General features: G+C 44.1%; 1 protein-coding gene across 1 annotated transcript; it reads left to right on the top strand.

Moving 5' to 3' along the window:
* The first annotated feature begins 209 nt into the window (after positions 1 to 209).
* ACP6 (acid phosphatase 6, lysophosphatidic) lies at positions 210 to 21448 on the top strand. Its single transcript, XM_063106090.1, has 10 exons — positions 210 to 901; positions 10468 to 10596; positions 10715 to 10845; positions 11190 to 11269; positions 14459 to 14546; positions 15370 to 15502; positions 16623 to 16723; positions 18856 to 18951; positions 20425 to 20590; positions 21267 to 21448. Exons 1-10 carry the CDS (start codon positions 683 to 685, stop codon positions 21408 to 21410), a joined length of 1287 nt encoding a protein of 428 aa, XP_062962160.1. The 5' UTR covers positions 210 to 682; the 3' UTR covers positions 21411 to 21448.
* The last annotated feature ends 3577 nt before the right edge of the window (positions 21449 to 25025 follow it).

Genomic DNA, 25025 nt, shown 5'->3' with positions numbered 1-25025 from the left:
GTCCTCCCAGGCTCCATGAGCCACCCAGACCTGGAGACAGACTGGCTGCGCCTGAGGGGCAAGGCCGGCTGCCTCGGCGGGTAAAGTCCGCCCCCTGCAGGGCGGGGGAGGCCCCCGGCGCGCGCAGCCTTGTGGGAGTTGCAGTCTCACAACTCTGATTCTCCGGATGAGGAGTCACCGCAGGACTCGTGCTGCTCTGCGCGAGTCCACTTGGGACAGGTCTCTGGGTGGGTAAGGAGGGTGGTGGGAGCTTGCTTATGGAACAGTGGCGTCAGTCGTCTGTGGTAGTTCGAGCCGCTGCCGCCGAGGAACTCAAGGCTGGTTCCTTTAGGAGTGCTGGAGACTAAACCTGAAATACAAGTTTAAGGTTCCCTAAAAGTCGGAAGATACGGATCCAAGTCCCTCCCGCAGGCCAGTCCGCAGCAGGAGCGGCCAACACCGACCCGGGTTAAAACTCCCAAGGAGTCTTCGCTGCTCCCACCTCCGCTTCTTGCCCCACGCTCCTCCTTGGGGTCTCTCTCAGGGCCGGGAGTCGCAGCGGTCCCCGCTTGTTGGGGGGCTTGATGTGCGCGCCCGCCAGTTCCCACGAACTTGGGGGCGGCCGCTGAGCCCCGGCACCCGCGGAGGGCTTGTGTTCACCTCCTGCAGCCTCACCCCCGACGGTAGCCAAGGGGCCACCACCATGATCACCGGCGTCTTCAGCATGCGCGTGTGGGCCCCGGCTGGGGTCCTGACCTCGCTGGCGTACTGCCTCCACCAGCGGCGGGTGGCCCTAGCCGAGCTGCGGGGTGCCGACGGCCAGCATCCGGTCGACCGCAGCCTGCTGGAGCTGAAGATGGTTCAGGTCGTGTTTCGACACGGGGCGCGGACCCCTCTCAAGCAGCTCCCGCAGGAGGAACAGGTGAGAGGTCGGCCCGGGCGGGGGCTGGTGGGGCGAGGACCGTGTGGCGAGCCAGGTGCCTCGCCCCAACACACGCCTTCGGAGTTGGGCCCAGACGAAGGGAAGACAGCAGTAGCCAGTTCCTCCCTAGTCTCTGGAGCAAAGGTGCTGGCATGGCGCTCCTCTACCCGCAACGCTGCATGGCCTCTCAGGGTGTAGCACAGCCCTGGAACTTCTAGTTTCACCCCGAAGTCACACCCGGTAGTGCTGAACTGCTGAAGGTGCAAAAGAATCACCTGGGGATTTTGTTAAAGTACAGATTCTGATTCTGCAGGTGTGGGATAGGGCCAGAGATTCAGCATTTCTAACAAGTGTATGGGTGAACTTGAGTACCAGGGTGCAGTGCACTTTTGTGTGACTGTGGGCCTCTGGGACGGAAACCACCCTAACTGGGATCATAGTGGATGATAGAGATTGATGCCTTTGGGAACAGATTTTACAACAACTTCCCTCAGGTTTTGCTGGAGACCATTTGAGATTTCTTGAAGGCTTTTTGGTAAGCAGTTCTGTTTCTTGGGGTTCTCCTTTTCTATTTCAGATTTATAAACCTGAAGGAAGGGATTTCAGGTAGGAAAAAATTGTCTAGTCTTGTGGCTATGTCTTAAAATCTGCCTGGTTTGTTCAGGGTAATTGTGATTAAAGCACAAATAATAATAATAATAATTTTAAAAAATCATTATCCTTTCTGGATGTGACCTTTCATAGCAGGAAGACCTAGTGAAGAGCAACAGGAATATTCTTTATGATCATAATTGCCTTCCAGAAACCCTGAGGGTTGTGTCTTCACACTGTATGACTAAAAACCCAGTTTTTAAAGCTGGCCACACATGAAATCAAACCTCTAAAGCACTTCCTACATAAATAAATACATTTTGGCAGGCACTTAATTCTATTACCAGGTTTCTAGTTATCCTTAATATGACTATACCACTTAATATCTGGTACTGGAATTTCTTATCGATGCTTTGGTCTTTTTTCAGTACCTTACTTTGCCTTTTTATATTAAATCATTCAATGTTCCTTATCATTTTGTACACACATAGCCTGTCTCTTGTGCACATCCCCCCCCCCCCACTTTTCTCCATTTATTCTTGTTACAGAAGGGCTGGAAAATAATATATAGGAATATAATGTTCATGTTAAAGTCAAAGTTATCAGAGGCAATGGAGAATAAAAGTGTAAATATCTAGGCATGGACCTAGTATGTACAGTATATGTGCTGCTTGAAGGCCCTGGCAAAAGTTTTAGATTCTTTTAGGGCTTTCTCCTGTGCCAGTGGGTGTGTGATGGGTATCTCCTGCCTTTACGGTGGCAGGGGATGTTGTAGCTTAGAATATGAGCTTCATTCATCCTTTATCTGTATAGCCACAGAGTGTGAAACATCTGAGTCCATGGCCTTGCTTTGCATTTAGAGGAGGCACATTACCTCTCCTGCCTTATCATATTCTCCAGACTTGAGGCAGATGCTTTAAACATCTTTGGTTATCTAATATAAAGTCTTGTGCATAAAAGCCAGGGGTGGAACTAACTGTCTTTCAATTTAGGCTATGAGCGAGTGTCATCAGTCTCCTATAACTTGTTTCTGGATATTCTCTTTCAGGTTTTCTTTTCAAGATCAAATTTGAGAGGTTGTTATTGGGACTTTCTAATCTTCTTGGTTCTGCTATTAATTATATTCAGAAGGGACTGCCTGACAACAATTCTAAAATTAAAATTGCCTTTGGCACATGTTTCCTGACTTCTAACTGGTTTATAGATAAACATATGTGACATGTCACTTCATTCAGTTATAAATCCTCAGAAAGTAGCATTGTTTAAAACTAGATGTTTTATTGAATTATTTTTTCATGGTTTGAATGGCTGTTGGTTTAACCTGTCTTGCTAAAAGATTTTATCTGTGCTTTGGAAATAAGATTTTGAAACTTGATTGGACATTTTTTCCTGATTATTAGAGTAAATACAAAGTATACTTTCAAAAGAAAAGATTTGTCCCTGCTTTCAGGTTTGCCTCAACTTCCCTCCAGACAGTGGCATGATGACCCCCACCTAGGCAGGTTCCTCAGTTTTATAAAATAAAGTCCAACCTACCCCAGTTCCACTGTTGATTAAAGAAGTTGGTCCTTATTTATTTGACAGTATGAATGAGCCAGGAAACATAATGTCAGTATCATTTTGCTTGACACTTATCTAAAGCTCAGCTGGGAAAAGCAGTATTCAGGAAGCACTGCATGAAGGTTATGTCAGTCAGTTCATCCATTCCTCTGGATTGATGGTTCTTAACTTCGGTGGGACATTGAATTCAACTGGTGAGCTTTAGAAAAATACTGATGCCTGGATTTCCCTCCCAGAGATTCTAATTTAATTGGGCCAGGGCATCCAGATATTGTAAAAGCTTCTTTGGTGAAGCTTTAGAATATCTGGACTGTATAGCATTAAAAAAGTGGGGTCCCCGCCCCAGGAAGTGCCACATGTGATTAGCCCAGGGAGGGGCTTAGGCATCAGTAACATTTAAAAAATTTCCTATCGATGCTGGTATATAGCCATGTTTAAAACTGTTTCTTTATTCTAAAGTCTGTGCCTGGAAGGTTTTTATTTACTTTTATGTAGATTTTTTCTTTTACGTGGAATGTAACATCTCGATCCCAGTACTGAATTGCCTTCACTGAAATGTACTTTGGTGAGATGCTATCATTCTGTTTTGAAGGAACTAGGAGAAACAATCCCACAGAACTCATTGCTGTGACTGCTGAAAAGATGTTCATTATATTACTCTATCTTCTTTATGAGGACCCTTAGGAGGAATTTGTCTGTTTGCATTAGAAATGGTGTGCTTTTCCTGAACAGTTGGCTTGCTTTTGTCTTTATCTTTAAACTTGACTAGTTGATCAAATTTCTCCTTTTACGTAACAGCCAGAAAGCTTAGTGCTGAATCTGTGGCCCACCTATAATAAATATATGGATCTTCATGGTATGCATTTTTTAGTAACCTTATTACTGCATGCATTTTTTTTGTCCCTGCATTTGTTTGCTTTTGTCTTTCTTGCCTGCTTTGTATTGGTTGTCCTAACATATTTTAGGTATTACTATCGTCTACTTTAAGTTACTTCTTGAAGATGGGGTATAAATAAAATAAGTAAAATTATTAAGTTAGAAGCTGAAGAGCAGGAAATAAGAATGAGAGTGTGTATGTGAGGTGGACATCATATATGAAACTCATTACTGAAAATCTAAAACTGTGCACTCTAGTCTGAACATGACCTGGACGTCAGGAGTTGTTTCCTGGGAAATACCAAAGGTCCTCTACTGGTGAATGTGCCTAACAGGAGGTGACTTCTTAGTGAGGCTGACCAGCTCTGTGGAACTATGTGTCAGGCCCTGTGCTAGACACTGAATTGACAATGATGGATAATTTTGTCTCAGCTTTAAAGAAGTTTACAACATGGTAAATGAGAAACAAAACAGATTTTAATTATAGGGATATACTGCGAGTACTGGGAACACAAAAGAGGTATCTCAAACTTAAAATGCCCAAAACTGAACTCAACTTTCCAGCTGGTCTTCTATCTCGGTCTTGTTCTTAGTCAAGGAGTACCTCCATTACCCTTGTCACCTTAGGAACACGGACCTGAAAGCAAAGTAATTTTTTCTTTATTCTTCCTTGTTTGCCTGCCAACGCAGCCCCCAAATAAAGCTTTTATTTACTCACTTGCCAAGTCTAACTCTGATGTCGTACATCTACTTCTTTTCCTGCTGCCTTAGATGAGGCCTTACGCTCTCACATAAACTATCACAGACATTCTTAGAATTGACTTTTCTGCATCTAGTCTTCCCATTCTACTTGTGACAAATACTGCTGGTTTCCGAGGAGCCCATGGGCTAGGGGGATGCCGAGTGGCTGGGACTCCGGATGCCCATTCCTAGTTCAACTAGAAAGATTCCAGTTTTTGCCTTTATATATTGAAATTTACAGTTAAACTTTGCTTGATATTTGCTAATTTAAAAGTTTGAAAATCATTCCAGGTTGAGGCAAACCAAACCACTTGCTTGCTGTACATATCATTCATCATCTCTGTTTTGCTCAAGATTTCTAGCTATTCTTAGAATTTGAATGCCACTCTCTCTTCTTACCTACCTCTTACTCACAAGCCCAGGTCTGTGCTTATCTAAATCCCATTCCTTCCATGAAATTTTTCCCCAGCCAAAAGAGAAGGTCTGTGGTGCCTTTGAACTATGATGGCCTTCATCTGGTTTCTTGCAGCGCATGTCAGTTTCTATTATGGTATTGCTATCATTTACATTCAGAGCTTGCTTTCTCTACTAACCTGAAAACCCAGGGGAGGCAAGGTCGAATTATCTCAAGCTTGATATCTTCTACAAGACCTGGCAAACTGTCAGAGCTATTAATTTTACTTACTGTGTGCCAGGCCCTTTGTTGGGCATACAGAATATAGAGGTCAATAGATGACCCAGTCTCTGGTCTCAGGAAGCTAAGTGTACTGAACAGGACAGACCAGTAAAGGAGCTCTTCACATATAGTTTGGTAAAGGCTACTCATGAGAGCCACCAAGGCTACTGTGAAAGTATAGGGCTGTGGTTAGGGCTTCTGAGAATATTTGAGTCTTATGGAATGAACAAGAGTCTTTCCAGATGAAAGGGGAAAGAAAATTCCAGATAGAAGAAACATGATGTTGAAAGTCTGGGAGGTGTGAGAAGGATGCTAAAGGAAACAAAGTTGTGTGGCTAGAGAGTAAGTGTGTAGGGCAGGCAAGAAGTGGTGAGGGGGTGCCAGAGAGCAGATGGGGCCATTATGCAGCTTTGAGCCCTAGATGGGTTTTATCCAAGCGGGTCAGAGGATGAGAACTGTGAAGGAAGGAAGGCCTTTCTGTGAACCCCTGGTCTTTTGATATCAGCTAGTGTGGCACCAGTGGGGAGGAGGCTCAGGTGCTGGAGAGTGGGTGCAGTTGGGACTGAGAAGATGACTTCTGGAAGAATGGAGGGCTTTCTCTGTGCAAAAAGCATCTGAGACTCCCAATGGCACTCTTCTGGTATAGTTCTGGGTTGAGTGAAGATACATATGATGATATGTGACATAGTAGGTTTTCAAATGTTTTAAAACAAAACGAAGTAGTAGGAAATTGAGTTGAATATTGTTCTTTTCATTGTAAGGGTTGTAAGAATTCAGGTTAAGAAGACAACCACTGAAAGCTGTAGTCACTTACGGGGAAGTAAGACTTGAGCTGTCCTTGAACACTGGAGGAAAGCTGGATGAGCAGATAAGAGCAAGAGTTCCTCCAGGCAAGGAAGCAAGCTGAAAGAAGATACAGAGGACACAGTGGGCAGGGTCTGGGGAGGATGGGGGGAGAGAGGCAGTGCCGCTGGGTACAGGGCCATGCTGTAGAAGTCCTTGAAGGCCAGATGCTTACCTTGAAACATTAGGAAAAAGCTATTGATATGATGAAAGTGGCTTAGCAAGGTTGATTAGGTGATTTTGAAATATGCAATGCATTATTTATTATAGTCACCATTCTGTATAAGAGATGACTAAAGCTTACTTTTTCTAATTGAAACATTGTACCCTTTGATCAACATCTCTCCTTTCCTCATCTATACACCTCCCCCAACTCTAATAACCACCATTCTACTCTCTATTGTGAGTACAACTGTTTTCTTTTTCTTTTTTTAAAAAAGATGACTGGTAAGGGGATCTTAACCCTTGACTTGGTATTGTCAGCGCCATGCTCTCCCAAGTGAGCTAACCAGCCATCCCTATATAGGGATCTGAACCCGTGGCCTTGGTGTTATCAGCACCACATTCTCCCACATGAGCCACGGGCCAGCCCTGAGTTCAACTTTTTTAGATTCTATAAATATTACTAAAAGAGTAGAGTTTAAATGTTTTCACTACATAAAAATGATAAGTACAGGTTGAACATCTTAAATCTGAAAATTTGAAATCCAAAATGCTCCAAAATCCAAAAATTTTTGAGCACTGATATAACACTCAAAGGAAATGCTCATTCCAGCATTTTGGAATTTTGGACTTTTGGATTTGGGATGCTCAACTGGTACAATGGAAATCTGGTCCCACGCATTTTGGATAAAGGATATTCAACATGTATGTGAGGTGATGGATTTGTTAATTAGTTTGATTTTTTTTACATTCCACAATGTAAACATATATTAAAATATCACATAGTACCCCATAAATATATAATATATACAATTATTATTTGTCAATTAAAAATAAAATTAAGGGCTTCTGGTCAAGATGGCGGAACAGACAGTCACCAGTGTCACTCTCCCACAAATCAGCCAACTTACAACTATTAAAAAGCAACTACAGCCAGGTTAGAGCCCCCTCTAGAGCTCAGGGTAAGAGGAGGAGAGACCTATGAAGTTCATGAAGGCAGGAGAAGCCATGATGAGAGAAAGAAAAGAACACTCCCACCATTTCAAATCCCAGCTGCTTCAAAGCTGGAGCTGGTGAGTGCATGGAGCAAGAGCTGGCAAAAGCCACAGCTGTACCATTTGGATGAAGTTGCTTGGAGGCAGCAGGGGAGATTAGGTCCTTGATGGCCCTCAGGCCAGCAGAACCACTAACAGGGTTCCTGCGGACCCAAATAGGAGTGAAGAGCCATAGCAACAGAAAAAAGAAGCCACTCAGAGGCAGGTAAGTCATTGCAAGAGACCGGTGCATGGCCCATCCCATGGGAAGTGTTTGGAGTGTGGGCGGTGGGGGAGATGGGCCCACCAGGGCAGCACTGGGGCACAGCATGGACAGATGATCTGCCCCCAAATCAGCACAGGACCACTCTGTGGAGACTGGTCAGGAATATAGAACTGCAGGGGGAGCAGTTTGCTGAAAAGACTTATGTCCAGACCAGTGTTTACACACAATCCGGGTGTACCAGATTTCATGAGACCCGGAAGTACCTACAAAGTCAACCATTAAAACCCTAGCTGCACAAAAAGGCTTCCCCAGAGAATCAGCAGCAAAGCAGCCATTTAGCTCAACTGCGGGGCTCAAGTGCTGGTCCCCACAGGAAGTTCCCCCATTTTTAAAGTAATGAAAGGGCAACAAATTAGTTCCAGTGTAGAGTTTAAGTGGTGGGAACTGCAACTAATCTAACACAGTACTGAAAGAAAAAACAAAATACCCACAGACCAGAGACAAATTTTGATATTAACTAGTAAAGGTCCCACATCACCAAAGAACACCTATAAAACTTAGAAGGACCAGAAGCCCCCTGGGCCCCCAAACCAGGGAGGAGGGAGGGCCAGGGGCCTCAGCCATGCCCCGCAATACCCACAAGCAGCCAGCAATGACTGCCGAGCTCCAAAGGAAGCATCCTGGGCTCCTGAGCCAGGACAGTGGGGTACCTTGGGCCTCGGCCACACTCCCCCAACACCCAAAACCAGCCCAGTGATGACGACTGAACTGCCCCAGGAAGCACCCCAGGCTCCTGAGCCAGGGCAGTGGGGGGCCAAGGGCTTCTGCCACACTCCCCTGACATCTGCAACCAGCCCAGTGACGACCACTGAACCACTGCTGGAAGCCCCCTGGTCTCCTGAGCCAGGGAGGTGGGGGGCTGAGGGCTTCAGCCACACCCCCCTGACATCTGCATTTAGCCCAGCAATGACCAAGCCACCGCTGGAAGCCCCTGGTCTCCTCTGCAATAATGATGGGGGTGCCATGGGCCTCAACCATGTCCCCCCCTCCTCCTTCTCCCACCCTATTTCTTTCCTCCTTCCCCACCCAACTGCTCTGCAACAATAACTTAGAATGTAAAAACATATGGAGCTGGGGACTGACCACTCCTCCCACAACCAGGCAAGGAGCACGCCAAAACACCACTTCCATATGGGTGGCCCACCACAGCCACCACCATAGCCACAGCTGCTGCAAAAGCGGCTAGACTCCACAGCTACTGTGCAGATGGTCCACCATCCACTCGAGTGCAGTGACACAAAGAGAGTCACCAGCAGAGATCAAAGAAAAGAAGAGGATGTCTCTCTCCACAAAGCCCATTCCAGAGTGACAGAAGAAGCAGCTGCTCTATGATAATATTGGGGGACCTGAACACACCTCTCAGCACTGGACAGATCATCTAGGCAACAAATCAACAGAGTAACTGTTACTCTTTCAGAAGGAGAGAAGAAATCTAGGGCAATTAGAGTGGGGAGGGTAGAGCGAGAGGAGGAAGGGGAGAGATTGGACAAGGGGCATAAAGAATAAGTATGATTTGTAATAATATATATGCTTATAATATTGATCAACTTAGTCAACGTTGAACTCCCAAAATATGTATAATCAATTACGATTCAATAAAAAAATAGAAAAATAAAAAAAAATAAAAACAATGGGCAAACATCAAGCTGATAAAAATAAAAGTAAGAATAAAAAAAATTTAAAAAATTTTTTAATGAAATGAATAATTTTTAAAAGGATAAATTAGTAATAATTTATTATTGTTATTTATTTGTAGTGGTAATAATAATAAATTTGTAATAATAATTTTTTAAAAGGATAAATTTTTTAAAAGGATAAATTAGTGAGTGGTTACGTGTGTCTGGGGTTGGTGTGGAAGGGAGGGAGTGATAAGGTTTATACTCTGACAGTAAGATAATGGAAGGACCATTGGGGATGACTTGTTTCCTAGCTGTATAACAACAGGGCTTGGTGTGGGGAGGGTGGAGCAGCAGGGAGTCAGAGGTTTGAGTTTTGGGGCCTAGGAGAATTGTGATAGCATTGAGAGAGACATAGTAGGTTGGGAAGAGGAGCTGGTATATGCGATTAGAAGAAAAGACTTGTTTTTAAATTGAGGTAATCACATCAGACTCAACGAGTATAAGAATTTTATGGGCAGTTGACGCAGTGAGACCTGTGGCCACTTGTGATGTTTTGAAAGACATTACAGTACAGTTGGGGCACGAGCCAGATTTGAAGGAATAAAGATAATGAAGAAACAAAGGCTTCTTACATGGCAGATGTCCATTTCAGAAACTGGATGAAAGGAAAGGAAATATGTGGTAGTTACAAGGGATAATTAGTAGAGTCATTTGGGGGGCGGGGGCCAGAAACTTGCAGATTGATTCCTTAGAGATTCTTACAAACATATGATCACTGAGATCATATTTCATTCACTCATTCATTCATTCATTCATTCATTCATCCATTCATTCATTCATTCATCCATTCATCAAGTATTTGTACACCAGGCATTCTGGCTTCTTCTCCCCTTTGTTTTAGTGTGGGCTTAGTGCTAGAGCACCTTAACAGTACTAGCATAGCAGCAACAGGACTTGGGCTAAGGACAACTGGAATAAAAATCACAGTCTTTTCTTCCCTTAATTGGAGCTAGAGTTAAAGTTTCTTTTCTTCCCTCTGAGGAGTAGGTTTCAGGTGTAGGTTTCAGGCTTAGTGTGGGGAGCGATTCCATCCATGTGTTCCCAGTGCTGATGGATGTTAATGCTGTAAGTTTCAAGAACCTTTTTATACAATATGTTGTTTTTTGTGGTCACAACAGGTAGAGTGGAAACCCCAGCTATTAGAGGTCCCACCCCAAACTGAATTGGATTATACTGTCACCAGTCTAACTGGTGGCCCAAAGCCACATTCTCCTCATGACTCTCAGTACCATGAGACCACCCTGAAGGTAAGCTATGCTGCCTGTTCTGGAGAGCCCACTGCAAAGCTTGGATGGTTTTCTCTGGGCTGAGTTCAGCAGACTGTCAGATGTTTTCACTCTTCTCTATCTTTCTTCCCCACTTCAGGGGGGCATGTTTGCTGGGCAGCTGACCAAGGTGGGCATGCAACAGATGTTTGCCCTGGGAGAGAGACTGAGGAAGAACTATGTGGAGGACATCCCCTTTCTTTCACCAACGTTCAACCCACAGGAGGTCTTGTGAGTCTCTTGAAAAGGGGGTGTTGCACCCAATTTAAGGTCTTGAGCATGAGGAAACCTGTCCTGACACCCAGATGGTTCTCACTCTCACCTAAGGTAGTTTGAGGGACAGCTTGTCATGATGCAGCTACCCTCATGTCACAAGATCCTGTAAACAGGTGGTCACTGGAGGTCTCATTCATTGGCCTTCAAGTCCCCTGGGGGCAGTCATCCCACAAAGAGTATTCTTCCTAGCCACGTAGCTCCCCTTTTGTAGTCTTGAAAGACTGCCAGATGGAATAAGGTAGAGTGAGTGTAATTAAATGCTTCTTTTATGAGTTTCTCTACCTTTTAATTTTTTCCAGAGTTCGTTCCACTAACATTTTTCGGAATCTGGAGTCTACCCGTTGTTTGCTGGCTGGGCTTTTCCAACGTCAGAAAGAAGGTTCGTGTTTGGGGTCTAAAAGTCAGCCCCTGTCCCTGAGGAGCTCTTTGTTCTCATTTCCAAAGCCCCTCTCTCTTTCTTGGTGCCTGATCCCTTGATCTCTCTTCTCCTGCACATGTGACTTCCATGGTGTACCTATTCTAGTGGGTCCTTTTCCTGTCTGGCCTTATGCTGCCCTCGCCAGCCCTACCTTTACATCAGCAGCAATGCATCAGTTGCTCTGGTGTGCCTCTGGCTCCTGATTTCTCCTCTCAAGCATCCACATAAGCTGTATAAGGCAGCCCTAACCAGGTCTTGTGAACAGAACAGGGGGCTTCTTGCTTAGGTGAGACACTTCTTGCTCAGGTGAAAGGAAGAAGGGCAGGGAGACACTTAGCTGGGACCCAAGACTGTTCTTACCGCTCTGATCTTGGTCATAATCCATAGCAAGACCCAGGTGGCATTAATAGCATTCTCTTCAGCCTCTTCTAGTTGAGAAAGTCTATCTGGTTTGAGTTTTGATGTATTCAGCCAGTGAATTATTATGATCATCGGTTCCCAATCTTTTCACCACCAAGGACTGCATTATTATTTTCCCTCATGGATCCCTTGTATTGAGGGCTTTTGGCCATCAAATGAAGCTGCGTTTTGTCATTTGTAATTGATTCAAATTTACATTTAATCATCGGTCTGAGCTTCAGATCATCATGACCTCACGAGTATTAAAATACTAAAATGGTGCCATGAAGCAACGCTTCTTATTATTTTGTTTAGCTTCTTCAGCAATATCTCAAATAGAAACAAAATTTCCATCAAACTTTAAAAAAAATTTTTTGAATAATAGAACCTTCAGGCCAGATGAGGCTGACCTTACCCCCAGCTGGACTGGGTGCTGCTACTGATTCTGGCTGAGTTGGCAGCTGAACACAAACAATGCATGTTTAGGTAACATAAAGCAAACAGGATGGGCTGTCCCTTACTTCTTGGGAGCTCTTGAGCTTAAGAATAATCCACAATGCCTGATCTTATGAAATCTTTTCACTTGCTCAGCTTCTAAAAGGCAAATGTCCTCTTCTCAGAAACACCAAAAGTGTGACTGAGGAAAAATGCTTCTTGGCACCAACCTTACTACAGGTAGGTCTCAGACTGAGGATGACCCAGGTTTCCAGCAGAGAATGAAGCAGTATTATCACCTGTCTCTGGTGTGGCTGTCTGGGTAGCAGCTTCCTGCACTGGACCCAGAGGTATTGGGACTCCCATTAGACTTCTTTTGCAGCTACTTCCATGCCTTTCCTAGTATCAAGGGACTTGAATAGACCCAGAGAACCCCAGAAGGTGCTACCAGTGATGGAAGTGGTACAGTTTTGGGTTATTGCTTTAGGAGTAAAATTCTAGAGAAGTCCAGAGGGTTATGTGTAAGCGACAGAGAATCAGGCTGTGGGGGAAACTGGAGAGTTTTGGTCTGCCCCATTTGGTCAGCCATTCATTCAACATATATTTGAGTATCTACTCAAGTGTGCCTTATTTATAATAAACTGTAGGTCCTATATCCAGACACCAATGTCAGACTCCAAATGGAAATATTAGAGGTTTGTAGTGTTATTATTGTTTTGTGAGAGGTTTAAATCATAGTTATTGTTATTCTAACACTTAGTATCACCAAACATTATTCTAAGAACTTTACATATATTAACTTGTTTAATTCTTGTAATAACTCTATGAGGTAGGTACCATCATCTCCTTTTACATATGAGAGAACTGAGACACAGAGGCTAATTGACTTGCCCAGGGACACAAAACTGGTAAATGGTGGAGCTGGGACTCAAACTCTGGCAGTCTGGGTTCGGAATCCATACTCTTCACCTTTATGCTCAGCCGCTGCTCAGGGGACATGTGTGTCTAGAGAGGGCTTCTGATCATTTGGTTTATTCTTTTCGCATGTCCTACAGAAGCCCAGGATTCTTCAGAGGGGTCTTGGGAACTTCAGGAAAGGAGGGCATGGGACATGCAAGTGGACTGTGCTTTGGACCCCCACCTTGTAGCCATCAGCACCTTTTCTTTTACTGCTTTGCATAATAGTAGAGGGGAGGGGAGAGAAAAACCTTCCACTGCTTTAGAAGCAATTGAAAATTGCTGACATAGTCTTACCCCTTTGATACACAGCTGAGCCCCAGAGAAGGGAAGCGATTTCTCAAGGTGACCCTGCTGGTTAATTGCAGATTCAAAATTAAACTATTATGACTTTCAGTCTGGTTTCCTTCTTCTGTCCAGACCAGTGAAGTGTGTTTGAATTCTGATATTCTAGTAAAGTTACCATAGGCTACTTTCAAAGTCCTGGAGTTCTGACTATCAATAATTTGTTTGGGAATAAATGGCTCTTTGGGACTTAGATTTACCTAATCACTCCATGGATTAACCTCAGGGAACTCCAAATTGTGGCTGATGGGAGCTGTTTCTTTTGCCATCAGGCTTGAGCTGTCTGTAAAGAGAACCTGCCAAAGGCACTTGCCATCTCTGGCACAGAGCAAATCGGGGGAAGGTGTTAGAGCACCTTTTGTTGTTCATTGATAAGAGTGGATGTGAATACTTGTGAGCTCTGAGTGGCAGCGAGCTGTTGTGAGGTACATAAGAATCATTATTTGTAGTTTAATCTTTGGTTGACACCAATTCATCTAGAAGCCTGGCTTTTATTTTGGGCGAGGCTATGGGGTCTCAGAGGATTTATGGCCTTGTGACCATCTTTCTCTGTTTGTCATGTGGTAAGTCACCGTATTTGCCTATAGTATTGAACTTTGGGAAGTAAGAGAGTAATTTAGTTCTGATAAAGTCAGGGGTGGCCCATTCTTCATTAGAATGCCCAAGTGCTGATAGTGCTTTGAGGCAGGGATTTTTTGGAAAGGGGTCAGAAAAGTACCAGTCTGATCTAGTTCTGTACCTGCTCTAGTTTATTTGTGGCCCAATGGGAGGGCTTGTGCTAGATGGAACAAGGCTACGACCTGCATTCTCCATTGCTCAGACCATGAGAAAGCTCCTATTGGCAGGGCCAGGGCATGTTGAAGGCATTCACTGTTCTTAAGGAGTAACCTTGATGATCTGCGTCTTGGATCAGCTCCATCAGTGTCTGTGGACAAAGAGAAGAAGAGGGGGTGGAAATGCTGGGGAGAACAAGCTCAAGCCTCTCCCTGCCTGTGCTTCCCGCCTTCCTTCCAGGGCCCATCATCATCCACACTGATGAGGCAAGCTCTGAAGTCTTGTACCCCAACTACCAAAACTGCTGGAGCTTGAGGCAGAGAGTCAGGTAACTGCCCTTGAAATCTCGCTTACTGGTGGTGGACAGCCTTTTACCACCTTTGCTGGCAGGACTCTGCGTGTACTGAGGGTCTTCCCAGGCTTAACCCACTGCTGGATAAGGCATGGGAGGGATTGAGTTACACTCATGTAACATGTGTAACATCAGCTGCCCAGGAAGTGAAGAAGCTCTTGCTCATAGTGAAGGTACAGGAAGCCCGGGAAAAGCCACATGCTGGGCTGGAGAGATGACATATATAGCCATGAGTGTGGCTTTGCTGTTTACAAAGCATCATCCTCCCAACAACTCTGGGCTCTCAGGTGCGGCAGATGAGGAAACCAACAGGTTAAATAAAAGATAATTGAGCCAGTCATTGACCTGCAAATCCAGGTATGCAAGCAGAAGACACAGACTTTCCTTCTCTTACCAACATGCTGCCGCGTAGGATAGATTGGTTTGGGCTGATGACATTTTAGTTTTCTGGTGTTTCTGGGTTATGTTAAGATTATATAGTATGTATTCCATAGAAGAAAGAGAATGCTGTTTTCAGACAGACCTGGGCCATTCTTGCATAGTTTTTGGTATAATAGAAATAAATGCTAGGGAAGGATTTGGAAAATCCAGCCTTTTATTCTAGCCCTGGTACTTGCTAACTTAGTTTTACAAGTCATTTGACGTCTTGGAGCCTTAGTTTACTCATCTGTAAAATGGCAATAATACAGCCCAGTGGGCTGTGGTGAGGATTAAATGAGATCCCAAATGTTGAGTGAAGCACATTTTGTAAACTGTTAATCACTACACAATATAAAGATTACCTTTTATTTTTTGACAGAGGCCGGAGGCAGGCTGCCTCTTTGCAGCCAGGAATCTCAGAGGACTTGAAAAAGGTGAAGGAAGGGATGGGCATTGACGGTAGTGATGGAGTGGACTTCCTTGTCCTCCTGGACAATGTGGCTGCTGAGCAGGTGGGTTGACTGTTTTCCCCAGGCTCTGGAGTTGGGGGAGCCTGTAGTAGGCACCTGGATGGGCTGGCTCCTGAGTGAAAACTGGGTGGAGAGAAGTGGGTGAAGGCCTCCTGGTTTGGAGGCAGCTGTGATAGGACTTGCAGATGGAATGGATGTGGGGACTGAGGGATAGGGAGCAATCAAGGAGGGACAGGGAACAATCGAGGAGGACTCCTCACTTAGTTAGGAACATAGACACTTAACTCTAGATTGGAGTTTCTTGAAGCATGTTCCCCAGAATACCTGAGACGTGAGCGTGTGTGTTTGGAAGGGCGGGGTGTGGTGGGTGATGGGTAGGGAAGGATTATGGGTAGGGAGGGGTTCTAAATTGTTACATGCAAATTTCACATTTAGCATCTTTTAGGGTCTAAAAATGTTGGAATTCTTATTTATTGTGTCACTTTTTGGAGAATCTATATGCAGATCAGCATATTAAAAAATCTGAGATGCCTGTAGTAAAGAAAGTTGGTTAACCTTTAAGTCTGTTTTCCTCAAAACTTACTTAGCTATAGAATCTTCTTTTTATGTGCTAAATAGATAAAGAAGACTAAATAATGGACAATTTTTCTCTAGATTTAAAAGTTGGACATCCAAAGACAGTATAGGATCCTCCTTTCTTCTCTTGTGAAAATGACAGTGTTCCCTGAAGGCAGAAATGTACCTTGTGCTTATTGTAAAATAGGTTCAAGGCTATAAGGAGTTCACATAATGTATTTGAATGGCATACTTTTTAGAAATCATTTTGAGGAAAAAAAGGGCAAAATAAAAATTTATGAATTCCTTGCCTTGTATTTTATTCATCTTTTTTTTTTAAGTTCAAAAAAATACAAATTTTTTTTTTTTTTTTAAATTTTGGAGTGGGTAGGAGCCATCAGAAAGGGAGGAAAAACAGGGTTTTTTTTGTAGGCTTTTATATCTCTAGGAATAACTTCAGAAGGGCCTCAAGGACATAACTTCTTGAGCTATTAAGGCCCTCCCCAGGAGAAGACAGGCCCTTGCAGGCTCTATGGAAGCTGGTCAGCTGCCAGGCTCAGTAAATGAGAGGCGTTTCTTTCTAAAACTGTACCCATGGCCCTTTCAGGTACACAGCCTTCTTAGCTGCCCCATGCTGAAGAAATTTGCACAGTTGGTTGAACAGAGAGCTGTGGACACAGCCTTGTACATCCTGCAAAGAGAAGACAGGTGAGGGGCCTCTGTAGCTGCTTGCATAAAGTCACGCTTGGTCAGACCTTCGAGTGTACGGGGAAGAGCGGTTCATCAGGCCTACTCACACCTGCCAGCTAGTGTCTCTTTGTGTGGAGAGGCTGAAACCACCTCATTCAGCTAGCCTACCAGCAGTCCCTGGGTTCTTATACTTCTGGAGCTGGGTCTGGTGACCTAATGCTTCCATTCCCTGTTATACAGAACCAGGAGCCACCACCCAACTGACTTTATCTAATCACTCACTTTTTTCTTTTGCTTTAAGGTTCAAAGGATTTGGGTGGGGGGAGCTTAAGGAAGAATAATTATTTCTTACTTTATTCATCACGTTATAATTTACAAATCATTTTCATGTTCTCGCTATGAGGTAGGTGTCATTATCTCTGGCATTATAAATAAACTAGGGCTGAGAAATGTTGGCTACCTTGCCTAGGCTCAGCTAGTAAGTGACAGAGCCAGGACTTGAACCCAGATCCTCTGGCTACCAATCTTGTGTTTTCTCTATGTTACTGGTACTTAGGGTTCTGTTTGCTGACTACCAGAATGGAGAGTTTCTTTCTTACCAAATTTCAGAAGACACCTTTTTCTTATTGATTTAAGACCATTCAGCTTGCACTCAGAATAGGTAACTTGGTAGAGGGGAGAGATGGGCAGTAGAGGAATAGTCCTGGGAGAGGGAGGAGCGAAGCATCTAACATTTCAAGAATTTGCAAGGTCTGTTTAAGAATAAGAGCCCCTGATTGCATTCCTCCCACTCAGAGTCAGCGTGTCCTCTTGTGCAGTAGCCTAGGGCATCCAGAAGGTTCCAGCCAAGCCACTCAGCTTGCTGCCCCTCCCTAGGACTTGCCAACTTCCCTTTTCTGTTCATGAAGTGACTTCAGACGTAAATTGTCACTCACTGCCCTCTCCCCTTCGCCAACACATACATATTTAGTAAACATTTTAGGCTTTGCGGGCCATGCACTCTCTGTTGCAACTATTCATCTCTGCCCTTGTAACATGAAACAGCCATAGACAATATGCAAATAAATGAGCATGGCTGTGTTCTAATAACTCTTTATAAAAACAGGTAGGCGGGTCAGATTTGGCCCACACCATAGTTTGCTTTCTCCTGGTGTAAAGGATTTTAAACAGAACTCAAGCCATTGTCCTTTCCATTCCAATTAGCTGTGGTTTCATAAAACTTTTTCTTCAAGGACAAGTGGTTGCAAGCACACAATGCCATCCAATTCGGCTTGGCGTGTACCCATTCTTTTGGAAACTATATGTCTCGTACCATGTAGATTGCTTCCTCTTCATCCATTGCTCTAGCATTCCTTGATTTATAAGGTGGCAATTCACATAGTCACCATGAATAAGATTTGGTCTTAACCAATCACGGCGACCTTGTTCCCTTTTGTCAGTGATTGGGTCAGGAATTGAAGGAGAGGCGGGTTTTTTTCTCTTTGATAAATAGTGAGAGGCGCAAAAACAAAGCCTTTTTGCTACTTGCCAGCCCCATCTTCCTGCTCTTGTCACCACTGTGAGGATGCTCTTTGAGCTGCAGTAGCTACCTTGTGATCATGAGGCAACAGCCTGAAAATGAAAGTGGTGGAACCACAGAGCCCACCCTGGGAGTACTCCTGCCGAACTTCTCGTTAAGTCAAATAAATAATGTCCTTATGGTTTAAACTACAAAAGAAGGAAGCCTAGCACATAGGAAACACAGTTCAGGATGTTGTCATTCTTTCGGATTGCTTTTCTAAGGGCCTTTTGGAATTCCTGAAAATCATTACTCCCTGTCTTTCCAGCTTTGTTCTTTTATTCCTCAGGGCTTAGTTCTTGATAACTTAACCTGGTTACCACTCACTACTCTCCCAGTCCTTCCTATCTCAGTTGTGTTTATAGCAGGTCTGTATCCCGATGCTTTTGTTGTTGGAAGTCTTTGTTCACAGAGAGCCCTCAAACTTGACCCAGCACCATTTTTCTCCTTCCTGCCCATTGCTATCCCTCATGCATAACTTTGTCTTTTTCTCAGCTCTGTCTGATTGGGCTCATGAGGGCCTAGGGGACAGAACCGGTTGCCCTGAGTACCGTGTGCCTGCTGGGTGCTTAAATGTTGTTCACTTTTACAGGGAAAGTCTTCAGATGGCAGTAGGCCCCTTCCTCCACATCCTGGAGAGCAACTTGCTGAAAGCTGTGGACCCTGCCACTCCACCTGGCAAGATCAGGTACCTGGTTCAGGAACTCTGCTCTGTGCAGCTGAAGGCAGCGGGGCCTCTGGCTGCAGGGGGGAACTCAAATCTTAGTGGGGCAAGAACCAGGCTGTCAGTGACTGAAGATAGATATTTAAGAGGTTCACAATGTTTTTACCTTTTTTCCTGCTGCACCCCTCCTACCATGTTTTGAAATTTTTATTTTAGAAAAAAAGAACCTAAATTTATTTTTCCTTTTTTCTTACTAACTGAGCATGTGTCAGAGTAGCCAATTATGATATCATACTAATTTGCTATAGTAGTCCAAAGTGAAGATAATTGCTTAATAGATTGTTTAATTTGAACACCTTCACTGAGTGTTCAGAAGGTATGATATCCGTAATGCATTTTGAAATGTTGGAAGTGGCTCATGACCCTCCGTTGCCACTTTTGTAGAGCCTGGAACCACAGACTGGGACCACAGATTTGGAATGTCATGTGTCCTAGGCAGTTGTTAAACAAAGTGTGGTCTGCAGACAAATAGCTTCACCATCACCTGGGAACTTGTTAGATTTTCAGGCCCCAGCCTTGACCTTTTGAATCAGAATCTGCATTTTAACAAGATCCCCAGGTGATTTGTATTCTCCCAAATGTTGGAGAAGCACTGTTGTAGGTTACCTTCTTGAGAGAGAGAGAGATTACACATAGCTAGAAAATTATGATGAGTGTGGGAGGTGTAGGGGATGGTGAGTTGAAACAGGAACATTCAGTAACTTTGGGCCAAGATTTATAATAGTAAATCATGTGAATGCCCTTTCCTGTCCTTCACAGTGTCTGCAATAACAGCTGGCTTTTGCCATCTTTCCACCTTCTGCCTTGTATCTGTAGAATACTATAGGATCCAGTGCTAGTCTTCTAGGATGGAGGTCAATAAAGAAAATCCTTCATCCTTTCCAAGAGATAGATACTGGCATCAGGCAGATGTAGATTAAAATAGCACCTTTATTACTGATAAAAAGCCATCTAGAGAATGTGTTGAAGGCCAAATGAGCTTATTAGTATTCCTTTGAAATGAGCTTAATCCTCCCAAAGTGCAAGCTTCCCCAACAAGGAGCAGAGCTTGCCCTGCTAAACTCATGCCATGGCTGAAAGTAGGAAGAGCATTTGCTGTATGTAGCCTAGCAGGGCCCAAAGAAAGAAGAGAGGTAGGGCCTAAGCTACACATGCTAGTTTCTTTTGTGAAACTCACCAGGGGAATAGTGAGTTAGTGGGTGGGAAGGAGAAGCACGGAGAATTACTCCAGTGGGGACCCTCCTCATGAAAACATGAGCAGTAGGAATAAGGGTTCTCATCATCATTTCCTTCAGAGGAGTTTTATACCAGGCTCAGCTGATTTCTAGATATCACCTGGTTTCTGAGGCAAGTGTTGCTTACTCAAAGGAGGCCGGCAGTGTTTTGGCCTCCAAAGTTCTGAGCTAAAAAATTGTGGAGCACTGTTTCCTCCTACAGAAAGCTATACCTCTATGCAGCTCATGATGTGACCTTGATGCCTCTCTTAATGACTTTGGGGATTTTTGACCACAAATGGCCCCCATTTGCTGTTGACCTGACCATGGAACTCTACCAGCACCAGGAATCTAAGGAGTGGTTTGTGCAACTCTATTACCATGGGGAGGTAAGACCTCTGAAGTGGGATTGGGTGGTGGCTAGGCATCCTTCCCCCAACCCCACCCCCCCAGTTTAGAACCAGGTCCCCATTCCTCAGGTGCAGTGGAATCTCTTGGTACAGTCAGCTCTCTGAATCCCATAGGGTGACTCATGGCTGTGGCCTGTGCTAGGGCAAAACTTGACATATGGTGGCAGGATAGGACTTGGGCCTTATCCCAGTTCTTTTACAGACTCCTTCTAGAAACAGGGCCACCTTCCTTCTCTTCTCTGGAGAGTCTCTGCCAGGATGTAACATCCTGATTGTGAAGCCTAATTTGAAAATTAATAGTGGAGTCTTTGGGAGGTGATGTGTGCTGTCACACCCTTGATGTCTTGGCTGCTTTGTCAGTGTTGATATCCAGGGCAGAGGCTAGGGCAGTCCCCAGGGATGAGACCTTTAGCTCTGCAAGTTCAGGGATATGACTTGACTCTGTCAATTCAATAAACATTTCTTGAATGCCATTTACAAGAAGGGAATAGTGCTTTTACTCTGGAAGCTGACAGGGTAGTGGGACCTTCCTGGCTGTTATATGTATGCATGCACATACCACTTGGGTCAGAGCCTCTCAGACCTCTGGGCTTAGCTGAAAACAGCAGAAAAATGGGATCCTCAGTGGATCTGCTGAGTGACATCTCTTCTGCAGGTGCAAGTACCAAGAGGTTGCCCTGATGTGCTCTGTCCGCTGGAAAAGTTCTTGAATACCATGTCAGTTTACACCTTAAGCCCAGAAAAATACCACACACTCTGCTCCCAAACACAGGCGATGGAACTTGGAAGTGGAAAGTGACTGATTTATACAATCAGGATGTGTTGATTTTTAAATAAAATGCCTTTACCCAGTGACTCCATCTTTATGTGTTTGGGGAGAGGGGGAAGCAAGAGTTAATGTATTTTAACATAAGGTAAAGAAGGGTATTTCCTTCCTGTAGGTATATTAAGGTCTCTTCCTGAAAGGAAAAATGTTATAATGTTGAGACCAAAGGTGTTACCAGACCAGGTTCTTGGGTCTCAAAGTCATAGTAAAGCAAGAAATGCTTTATTTAAAGAGAAGAGAGCTTATGCATAAGGGAGATAGCTGTAGGGAAACTAGCTTCTCAAACGGAGCTGTTCAGGGTCCTTTATACCGCAAAGAGTGCAGGTCAGCATCATTCTTCTGTGCCTCTGGAGGTGGTCCATTCTATTCTTCCTGGTTGAGGCATAGGTGCATGCCCAGTTTGGGCTTTGCTTCTTGTGCCTACTTAATAGATCCAAGATGGTGGTGTTGCTCACTGCTGCCACCCATGAGTGTCATTGTAGTGGTCACCCTGAAGCTTTTTGTGCATGCAGGAGTCAGACTAGCTGCCTGGGGGAAGTTGGGGAAGGGTTTTTTAAAGGTAAGTAGTTCCTCAACTGATGTCAGCATCTTGCTTTGATGATTTCTGGTATTTTTATGGTGGTTGTGAGGGAGATAGGGTCTAGAAGTTTCCTGCATGAAACTCCTAAAGGAGGTCTTAAGGTTAATCTGTAACTTACTGTTTACGATGGTGGGAATAGAAAGAATAGGTACATAATGATAAGTTTTAAACAGAGCTAACAGTTATATTTTAACAAGCCTTGGGGAAGGGGTTTTGCAACTCAGTAAATATTTGTTCTTATCTCAGTTTATTTTATCAGGTCAGTTACACCCAACGGGTTTCTTTCAGTCACTTTTATCAGAGCCATGGGGTAATTATGCATGCTGGGGGTCTCATGACTGAGGAGTGAAAAAGTGCAGTTTGTAACAAAATGTCCTCTGTAGGGAAAATGGAGTCAGTTTGGTTCACAGGCCTAACCCCATCGTGTCTCATTCCCCCTGAGAGATTTTATCCTCCCTGTTCTTCAGGAGAAAGGGGCTGGAGGTCTTATTCTTCTGAATCTACTTCCTGGCTGTGGGTGTAGTACCTGTCTACATTTTGGAGGTGTAAAAATCTCTTGCTGACTAATCTAGTGATTTATAGGGACTCAGTTCCTCTTGGGAGGGGATGGGTTGGAATCCTACATCTTGATGTAGGACTGTTGTAGCCTGGAAGATACAAACTTTACTAACAGATTAAAAAGACAGGGCTAGAATTTATTAATTTGTACCATAGTTTTCTCATGAAACATAATTTTTTCTCTCCAAGATTCCCATTTTTACCAAAGATATTTATGACAAGACTAATTTATTTACAAAATAAGTTTAGTTTCTGGCAGATTATTTGCATAAAGTGCAGCAAGAATGATGATTTATCATATAGGCTCTTTCCGAGTTGGCTTTGCTAGGACTTTTATGAGGAATCTCAGATTAGATTTTCAAAAGCCTCTTGAATCTTAGAAAGCCAACCCAAGGATTTGACTTACTCTGTGATTACATGTATGCGTTGAGTGAATTTCTCTCTTCTGGAGGTCCCCAAAATATCAAGATTCTGGCCTGTCAGAAAGTTACATTCTTTACTTACCTCAAGTCCAGGAACCCTGTAATCATGTAGACAAGGTATCAGGCCATTCTTTCCAAGGGGCTTTTTATGGCTTCATAAGAAGGTCAGTCTCAATTCCTTAAAGCAGTATGGTCATAGCTGAAAATATGCCATTCCAGTCAGAGCCTTGTTAAAATAACCAGTTGTAAAGCTTAGGGCTAGGGGGCCGACCCCGTGGCTCGCTCGGGAGAGTGCAGCACTGGGAGCGCAGCAGCGCTCCCGCCGCGGGTTCGGATCCTACATAGGGATGGCCGGTTCACTCACTGGCTGAGCATGGTCACATAAAAAAAAAAAAGGACAAAAAAAAAAAAAAAAGCTTAGGGCTAGGGCTCACAGACCCCTCAAGCCCATTGTCCAGACTGGGTCACAAACCCCTCAACACACAGGTCTATGAGCTAGGTAATAGGAAAAGGCCCTGGGAGCTGTGGGTGAAAGAATAGGCTTTATTCAGAGCTAGGAGCAGCCACCCTAGTGGCTTCCCGGAGTGTCTTCAAAAGCACTGTGTATCAGAGTCGTTAGTCCGTTATACTCAAGTCCATAATCCAAAACACCTCTGCCAGTGGCTGCAGCCCAGAGTGGAAGTGGTTGGAAGGGAAAGATGGAGCCTCAACATGGCCACCGGCCCTGCCCACACCAGATACTCAGCAAGGTTCTGAACATCCTAGGGGCCCTGACCATTATTTTGTATTTTCCCAACAATCCACCCCTTCAGGGTCCCTTGCTGAACAATCTATGCGTTCAGAATCTTCCACAATGTTCCCTTAGCAAGGATAAATGACCCTTACATTCATATAACCTACTGTCTGTTCAATATGTGTAGAGGATTCATAAAGCAAATGTACTTTATGGGACTGGTTTTCCAAAGCCTTGCAGTTTCAAATATTGACCTTGCAGAGGACAGGAAATTTTCCTCAGGCTATAAAGTCTCTGTTGTAAGATAAGGATTTGTGGCACAGCAAGGTTGCTGGCTCAAGGACAGACTAGTTACTGATTGATATGTAAAGATACTGAGAGATTGCTGTAAGAAGGGAATGTTTGCTAAGATCAAGCTTTTGTTGGTGGACCACTTAATTGCCTTAATGGAATGTCATCTGACTTGTTTCACTGAAAGTTACCAGTCTATATTATTAAACTATAACCCCACCTATGTTCTCTTCCTGTAACTTCCTGGTCTGGAAAATAAATGCAGGAAGAGGACCCCAACTCAGGGTTAATTTCCCAAGGAAGGAATGCCTCTCGCTTGAGGATTCCAGGGGAGATTAACCACTTCAGGGCTTCTCACTGCTCAGAAGAGATGGGTTTGGAGTAATCCTTTGCGGCTTCGTCACCCAGGGGAAGTGGGGTGACAAATCTGTGGGGGGCAAAGCAACAAATATACCTTAAGGCTTGTCCTGTAGTTCTTTCCTTTCAACTATTAGCCACTCGTGTCCGGTTAGTAGTCATTATTGGTTGATTTTCCATGGGAATCCTGTAGTCATACTGATGGGAAATTCAGTGCATATTCACTAGGCCGACACATTGATCACATGAACATATGTATGTACCCAGTTGACTTGGTGCATTGCCTGCAGCCAGAACACTATGGGCAAAGAGACAGAAAGGTTATTGGTATGAATAGGGGAAGTTCCCACCCCTCTGGTAAGATACATGCCAGTTTGCCACCCTGAGACAGGATGGTTGCAGGAATAGGTATCTTACCTGGTTTATGATACTTTATCTGCTAACACTGTTGGATCTGTAGGTTCTGCATGTTAACAGTATAGGGGAACTCATAATTGGCCCTAATAATAATACAAATGTGCCTTTTGGAATAGAGTGCTTATCTGTTCCAGGCCATGTTACCTTTACTTGAGGAGGCCAAGTACTTGTCACCCAAGGTGAAACTTGCAAGCCATCTTCTAATTCTTTCCCCCAATGCCCTATTAGGC

Source organism: Cynocephalus volans, chromosome 8 (genome assembly GCF_027409185.1).
Source record: "Cynocephalus volans isolate mCynVol1 chromosome 8, mCynVol1.pri, whole genome shotgun sequence".
NCBI classification, from domain to species: domain Eukaryota; kingdom Metazoa; phylum Chordata; class Mammalia; order Dermoptera; family Cynocephalidae; genus Cynocephalus; species Cynocephalus volans.
The sequence above is the reverse complement of the archived record's forward strand: the minus strand, read 5'-3'. Positions and strand labels throughout refer to the sequence as shown.